At 34.6% G+C, this 8,633-nt stretch overlaps 1 protein-coding gene across 1 annotated transcript; it reads right to left on the minus strand.

Moving 5' to 3' along the window:
- Positions 1-6: 6 nt before the first annotated feature.
- On the minus strand, positions 7-6,341 carry LOC111370355. The gene is made up of 3 exons (XM_022992026.1): positions 6,150-6,341; positions 5,967-6,066; positions 7-5,005 (listed from the first exon to the last, which is right to left on the minus strand). Exons 1-3 carry the CDS (start codon positions 6,338-6,340, stop codon positions 4,445-4,447), a joined length of 852 nt encoding a protein of 283 aa, XP_022847794.1. The 5' UTR covers position 6,341; the 3' UTR covers positions 7-4,444.
- Positions 6,342-8,633: the final 2,292 nt, after the last annotated feature.

The raw sequence follows: 8,633 nt of genomic DNA on the forward strand, positions 1-8,633 counted from the left end.
GGGGGCAACCTAGTAGTTTAGAAGCACTGACGTCTTTGACTTGAACAATAACAGAGAAAAAGTTTTAGGCATTCAAGGAACACTAAACCACAATGTTATTCCACAGCATACGGTTACAGTGAAAGGTGAGGAACAAAAAAGACCAAATATGAGATACCATTAAAAGACAGAACACTATAAGAAGATTACATTATGAAGTAACATTCATCACCGTACGAAGATAATAGCAAATATGTGACAAGCTACAAATTTTATCAACATTCACAAGGAAGTAAATAAATAAAAACTGAGAATATATAAGATTACGCTCACACACTGCATTATTTTTTTATTCAGAGAGCGGATGATCAACCATTTTTCAGCAAAGCTTGTACAGATGACAACCATATGATGTTGTGAGAGATGGATGCATAACAAATATATCTTAGTGAGATCTAGGTCTAGCAGTCTGTACTCCAGAAAACAAGAAAAAATAAAACAAAAACAAAGCAGCCGGCTACAAAGGAGCTAGCATGGTAAAGATTTTACTCTATGTGCATGTTTGAGAAACAATATAATTTCCTTATAATTTAATGGTCAATGTCATACATTAATTTTAACCACACATTTCATAGAACCACAACTAGTACCACTTATCCAATCACATTTTCAACAACTTAAATTTTATCCAAACAAGCACTATAATTATAAACAAAAGTTCGGAATTCTTCAAATGTAGACACACATCTTACCTATAATCAACAAGTATATAGCAGAGATTAGGCATCTTTGTTAACACATTCAAGCTAAGAAACAGATAGTGCATCAGATTTGCAACATTTCCGGGTAAATACAGGAAAAAATAGATACTTTTTCTCAGCGAGAAATATGAATTAGGCAACTATTGTAAATATGTAAAACTAATCTTTTCATTAGGAAATAGTTACGGTATAGTTTCCTTTATTAACTTCCTACTTTGTAGGCTGTAACCAAGGACAATTTTGTTATTTAATGAGAAGACACTCCTCCGTTGAACGAAAATAATATTATTGACATGGTATCAAAGCTTTCAAATTAAAGGAAATTTCTTTGATTTTTCGAGTCACTGAAGATCAATTTTGGTCTAGTGATACTTGTTTTTTTGGTTCAAAAACTAACCATGTTGGTTCTTGGTGTAGGCGGCATCAGTGATCATTCCAGTTAAGCATTTTCATCCTGGGCTGCAGATTACTCATTTGGTTGATTTTTGTCTGACGTTTCAGGTCAGAATTCTGGTGGAATTGCTGTCTGACAATTCCATTCGTGATTAACTTGTGGGCTGCCGGTGATTTTGGTGCGTGAAACATTTGGTGGGCTGTCGGTGTTTTTAGTTCTTGCTGCCGGTGATCTGTGTTCTTGATTGTCTGTGATATTCAGTCGGTGTTTTCAGCTATTGCTGCCGGCGATCCATTTTCTTGGTTATCAGCGATTTCCCGAGAGTGTTGGTGGCGTCGTGTTTCTGGGTGATTAATTTTATTAGATTGTTCAGTGATTCATTTGGGTTGTGCATATCTGGTGGTTGTTTGTGTAAGAATTATTGATTTTGGATTGAATCCCCTCAATGTGAGGTTTCCTTCCATTAAATAGAAAGAGTCAAGGCAATTACAAAGGCTAATTACATAACTCACACCTAACTATCTGCTATTTACAACATGACACATGCCTAACTATTTGCTATCACATAATTCATGCCTAACAATTTGAAATCTATCACTATTATCTCATACATACATTAATAATTCCAGACATACCATCCAATTGACATCGCCATCCAATTGACATCTCCTTCAAATTGATGCTGGTTGATCAAGAAGCATCAGTTTGCTCACAAGAAATCGATGACAATGTCAAGTCATGGCCTTTGTAAAAATGTCAGCTATCTGGAGGGCTGTAGAAACATGAGGAAGAGAAATGATATGAGTATCCAAGGCCTCCCGAATAGAATGGCAATCCACCTCAATGTGCTTTGTACACTTATGGTAAACCAGATTAAAAGCAATTTGAATAGCACTCGTGTCATCAATCTGAAGGGGAGTAGGAGTAGACTGTGGAAAACCAATCTCAGCTAGAAGGCCACTAAGCCAAATAATCTCGGAGCATGCAACAGAAATCGCACGATTTCAATAAATGATTTAGAAACACGAGCCTATTTTATACTCTTCCGTGATATCGGAGAATCACCTAGAAACATGCACCAGCCAGTGATGGACCTCTGGGTGTCAGGACATCTGGCCCAATCTGCATCACCATAAGCATTGAGACGAGGAGTCCTTACAGGAAAAAATAAACCACGGCTAGGTGTGCCTCGAAGGTATCGAATGATACGACGAACAGTATCCAAATGAAGATGGCGTGGAGTTTGCATGAACCGGCTAACCTGCTGGACCGCGAACGAAATATCCGGTCAAGTAATAGTTAGATAATTCAAACTACCCACAAGTTGATGATACATAGTGGGATCAAATAGAAAATCACCTTCCTCATAGAGATACTTTATATTGACTTCCATAGGAGTATCTATAGAAGATGAATCCTGGACATCAGCCAACAGAATCAAATCTTGTGTGTACTTATGTTGAGTTAAGAATACATCAGAAGGATCAGTGTGAACTTCTAACCCTATGAAGTACAAAAGAAGACCAAGGTTCTTCATATGGAATGAAGTCTGAAGATGTTGTTGTAAAGAAGTAATTAAGGAGGAATCTGTTCTAGTAATAACAATATCATCAACATAGACAAGGAGAAGGGTAATGCCTCTAGAAGTCTGGCAAAGTAACAAGGAAGAATTATATCGGCTCTGCTGGAATGAAAACTGAAGTAAGGTAGTCCGAAACTTGTCAAACCAAGCATGTGGAGTTTATTTCAACCCATATTATGAGTGTTTCAACTTGCAGACATCCAAGGGATAAGTAGCAGTTAGTCCAGGAGGTGGTGCCATGTAACATATCATTTGGCCCCCTTTATTTGGATTTCTAATGGAGGGAATAGTATTTTTTTTGAAAAATAGATGGTTGTAAAAGAATGAAAAGTTTTCGATTTGCATGTAATATTATTTTATTAAAGATTATGTAGTTGAAAATAAGATAGAGAAAAAGTTAAATTAAATTGATGAGTTTTAATGGGGGCTAAATATCTTCTTTAAGATTACAGTGAAGAAAGGCGTTTTTGACGTCCATTTGATGAAGTGGCCAACCGTGAGAAACGGCAATAGAGATAATAGTCCGGACCGTAGTCATCTTGGCAACTAGGACAAAAGTCTCTTCATAATCCACCCCATACTTTTGTCTATTCCCAAGGGCTACCAATCGTGCCTTATAACGATCTAAAGACCCATCATGCATCAAAATAAGTATACACGAGCTACTCTCATTAAGCCGGTCTTTAGGACAGTAATTCTATTCTTACACCTATATGGAAGTTAATTTAAAGTGGGGCCAGGATATTAGCAATTCCTTATCTAATCCGATGATGTATCGACAGTTGGTGGACAGTTTGAATTATTTGACCATTATCAAACCTCACATTTCCTTTGCAATCCAACAAATCGGTCTGCTTATGCAAGCTCTTTGCCAGAACCATTTGGCTGCTGCTCATTATCTTCTTTGATATCTTAAACGTACCTCCGACGAGCTTTTTAATATCCGTCTGGAACTTCATTGTAGTTGTTGGGAATATTGTGATGCATATTGGACTGGTTGGGATGATACTCATTCTATTACAGGATGGTGTATATTTCTTGGTAATGCTCTCATTTCCTAGAAGAGTAAGAAATAGGACTGCATCTCGAAGTCTTCTACTGAGGTAATATATCGTGCCATGTCGTCTGCCACTTTGAAATATTTGGCTCTGAGGATCATTAGGTGAACTTGGTGTTCTATAGCTTTCCCCGACTCCTCTTAATACAAGTGCTATTCAGATTGCTGTTAATCCAGTATTTCATGAGCATACCAAGCATATTGAAGTGGATCATCATTCCACTCGTGAAGCCATTGTTCGCCATGAAATTACTCTTCCTCACATCTCCACCAAGCACCAAACAGTTGTTGTCTTTACTAAAGCTTTATCTCACCACTGCCATCAGTTTATGATTGACGAATTGATACTTCTTAATCAACTAACATCAATTTGAGGGAGAATCTCAACTAGAAGTATGAACTAGGCAACTATTGTAAATATGTAAATCGAATCTTTTCATTAGGAGATAGTTACGTGTATAGTTTCCTTAATTAATTTCCTACTTTGTTTAACCCCTAATTGTAGGCTAATTGTAGACTATAATCAAGGATAATTTTGTTATTTAATGAGAAAATACTCCTCCATTGGAGGCATTCGAACCAAAATAATATTATTGACACTTTTGGGTCTGGAATTTGATATGATTTAGTATAAAGGGCCTGTTTCTTGAATATTCCCGCAATCTTAAATTTTAATTCTTAAAACCATACCAGCTTACAGCTTGGGGAACAAAGACAGCAACATATGATTCATATTGAAGAATCATCATAATGTCTCCATATCTTAGACAAAAGACAATATAAGTATTTAAATTACAATGCACAGAAAAATAAGCAATCAGACTTTTAAATAATGGTTTTACCTCAAGCTCCTCTTTATTGGTTTTATGGAGTAAGTGCTGACTGCTTCGACCAATCAGCACAAGTGTAGGAAGCTTGATGACATTGGCCAAATGAAGCAGGCAAGCAAGATTTTCATGATTAATCTTCATTGATGGTGGTGGTGTTTGCAATGTGGAGCTCAAGTCCTGAGTTACATCAGTCGTTGGGCCTAATTTAATGCCATAAACTGAATACTCTTCACTTGTCACCAAATACCTGTTTTCTAACTTAAGCTTAGACTCAGGAACGACAAAAGGAACTACAAGAGTAGGCATGGTAGAGAAATCAACTCCTGCTAATGACATCAGAACTTCATTAAGAGCACAAGCTAAAATTGGAGGCTCATAATTCTGAAGGAGCAAGATGGAAACCTGTCAAAATATCAACTGTTCAGGAAAATTACACTAAACAAAAATTAAATGAGGTAAATAATAAATTAGATTGCATTTAGCAAAGTTTAAGTTCACCAACAACTGAAACAAGTTATTCTGTACGAGTATCAAGATCCACATGAGAAGCAAAGCACGTGAAAAAGAAATCATAAAACACTGTCAGTCAACAGCAACAAGAAACAACTGAGCCTTATTCTCAACAACTACGTGGATGGTTTTCGATTCATTGCTACATATATTTGAAATTTAGAACGCCCAATGCATCTAAATTGTTAACAAGCACAACATGTCATATAGTTTAGATCTTCCTCTTCCAACATGATCTACAAAGATTATATCAGTCTTATAAACAGGGACCCTCTAGGTCCATACAAGACATGACCCAACCACCGAATATAGTTTTTTTATTTTATCCGTTATTAGTGATACCTCTACTTGTTGACACATTTTCCTCGTATCTTATCATTTTAATCCATTACATCACATGTCCAACTTAGCGTTCACATATCCCCTACATTCATCTTGTGTACGTTAAAAACTGGCTTCCTCTTAACTTTATAGATATCATTTTATTCACAAGATTCTTGTAGCGCTAACACTTACTTCTGTCCATTTAACCCATCCTATGCGTTACATCGATGACCTCCTTGATGATAATCGAACTTAAATACCTATAACAGTCACTTCGTGAGGAAAATGATCCATTGTCATTTTACTTCCTAATATTACAAATAAAACCAATTATAAACAGCAACGCTCCAAAAGAATTAACTTCAAATACATGGAGTAAACCCCACCATATATGATGCACACAAATCCTTCAATTAGGACGAAACTCACAGTTTTCCTTCATATGTGAATCATGAGCTGATTCAACCAGAAAACCCTCAGAGATAAAGCAATTTAAGATAAAAGAAGCCCAGGACTAGATTCGCAATACCTCATAGAGGCCATTGGCATTTAGAAAGTGCAGAATTTGGCCAGATGCCTTGCGGTCTTTGACTCCATAGCGCTCCAAGGAAAGCTCAAAAGAATTATTACTGAAACAGAAGACTAATCACAAATAAATATGAACCATAATACTCACATACAAAGCGAAGATGTAGCAAAAGGAACCACTTACAGAATTTTGAGATTAGATCCAAGGTTTGGCTGGAGAGCGCCGTAGAAGGCGGAGCCGAGGCCGTCGGCGTCGTCGAAGAGTAGTATTACTTTCGGAGCAACCTTCATTTTTGGGTTTTCCACGATTTTCCTGGTGCTCCCAGCTACCGTGGAACGTATTTCTTTCACTTTTGGACAAATTACAATTTTCATCCCCAGCTTAAATATTTTGTCACATTTTTGTATTTAAACTTTAATGTATAATGTGGTCCTTCTCCTTTAGTTTTGAGTGCGTTGTTAGTCCTCAATGCCACTTTCTTGTCGGAAACCTTTAGCCCTCGTTTGTTTTCCATTTTTTCTTCATTAAAATGAAAAATATGATCGTTATCCATCACATCAAGTCATCAAATTTGAATTTCTATCTCTTATGCAGGGCCCATAACGAATATATTTTTCATTCTCATTCTTACAAAAATGGAAAACAAATGCCCCTAGTTTTGAGTTCGTTATTATTCCTCAATGCCACTTTCTTGTCGACATGTCCGCTAGTAGTGTACGTCAACAACATATTATGCCCAAACAACATTTCATTTGAAAATTATGTAAATGAACTAATAGGGTCTTTGATCCCTATTTTTATGAAAAAATACATTTTGAAATAGCAGATTGATGAGAAATATGTGATTGAAAAATAAGGAATTTTTTTTATTTACGTGTAATATTAATTTAATGAATAATGTGTGGTTGAAAAAAAAAGAGAAAAATATATTTTGGGAAGAATGAGAATCAAACAAGATAAATATTAGTATTGACTTTTTTCTCTGAAAACTATCACGCGTTGATATTAGCAAGATTTTTGATGGAAAAGTTACATTGAAGATTAAAGACGTATCTAAGGGCCCGTTTGATTGTAATAATGAAATTTGGGTGGAAAAAAAATAAATTTTAAGGAATTGAATTGCCTAGAACTTTTTTTTTGTGGAATTGTCAATTAAATATGTTTGATTGGTATAATTTTTCATCTAGAAAATGTTGAAATTTTGAATTTTTTGGTGTTCATTTAGCTTTATTTTTCATGAAATTTTCAATTAAATGAATAGATTTTTTTACAATCGTTGATAGAATTTGTTTTCATTGCCAAAAAACAAAAACAAAAAAAGTTGGAAAACCCATTTTCTCACCAAAACCAAGGAATTGGAATTCCTTCAAAATCAAAGAAAATGGGGCCATGTGAGGTAGAAGTGGAAAAGTGATCCCATGTAAAATTTTGGGAATCAAACAACACAAATTGAGTAGAAAATGGAAATTTTTTTCATTTTTCAAAATGGCTCTATCAAACATACCCTAAGAGTGAAGGGTTGGATATTATACTGCCTTCTCCTACAAGTCAACATATGATCAGAGATGTTGATGTGTTTGTATTTGCCAATGCATATGAAAAATACATATGTATGTACTGTATATTAATTAAGTTTTAAAAAAATAAATTGAAATTGTCAATTACTTTCAAATTATATGAATATTGTTTATGCTATTTGTTGGGTTGAGTGTTCATACAGTATACTATATTTTGTTGTGCTGAAATAATATTTTATAATAAATAAGTCATGATTTTATTATTTATTTATTATAATAATTATTAAACATGTGAATTGAAATTCTTATGAATTGTGGAAATGGAGAAAATTAAACGTTGGTTATTTCAAAATATGGTAATGTCTTGCTCATTATAAAGTTATGTTTTAGAGGGATCAAATGCGCACTTGTAAGATATACTCAAAACAGTAAGGCATGGCTTAATAAGCTCTTGTTTGAGCCCATTTTTTCGAAATAAAAGTATTGTTGAATAGTGTTTAGAACACATTTCAACCACACATTATTCAATAAAATAATATTACACACTAATCCAACATTTTTTCTTATTTTTAGCCGCACATTTCTCATGAATACACCATTCAACAATACTTTTATTTTTTTTTAACAAAAATGGGGCTCAAACAATGTCCTTGGACACCAATATCATAATTAAATCCCGAGACGTAAAGTCTTTGAGAACTTGTTATCTTCGATTAATACTTTTCTAAGGGAACATCAGGTGAAGATTCTTAGTTCTACAAGATCACAAGTAGAAACACCTTTCATTGATGTTAAAATAAATTAACTTTGTAGAAGCAAAAGAGCTCGAAAGGAGAAAGTGTTAGGACGAGATAAATTTGAATCTCAACGTATTTCTTTCTATTTGGTTGAGAAAAATGAGAAGAGTGACACAAGAATTACATCCTACATTCTTCAAGTGAAAATCGATCCTAAAACGTATCGAAAAACAATGTTATCTAGAGATAATATCCTTTGAAAAGATTTTATAAATGATGAAATTTATTCAATAATGTCAAATAATACTTGAGAATTAATCGATTTATCACCCAAATCGAAACCTAGAAATTGCAAATGAGCATATAGGAGGTAGTACAATTCAGATGGCACTCTTAGTACCTTTAAACTTAGG

This window comes from Olea europaea, chromosome 21 (assembly GCF_002742605.1).
Source record: "Olea europaea var. sylvestris chromosome 21, O_europaea_v1, whole genome shotgun sequence".
NCBI classification, from domain to species: Eukaryota; Viridiplantae; Streptophyta; class Magnoliopsida; order Lamiales; family Oleaceae; genus Olea; species Olea europaea.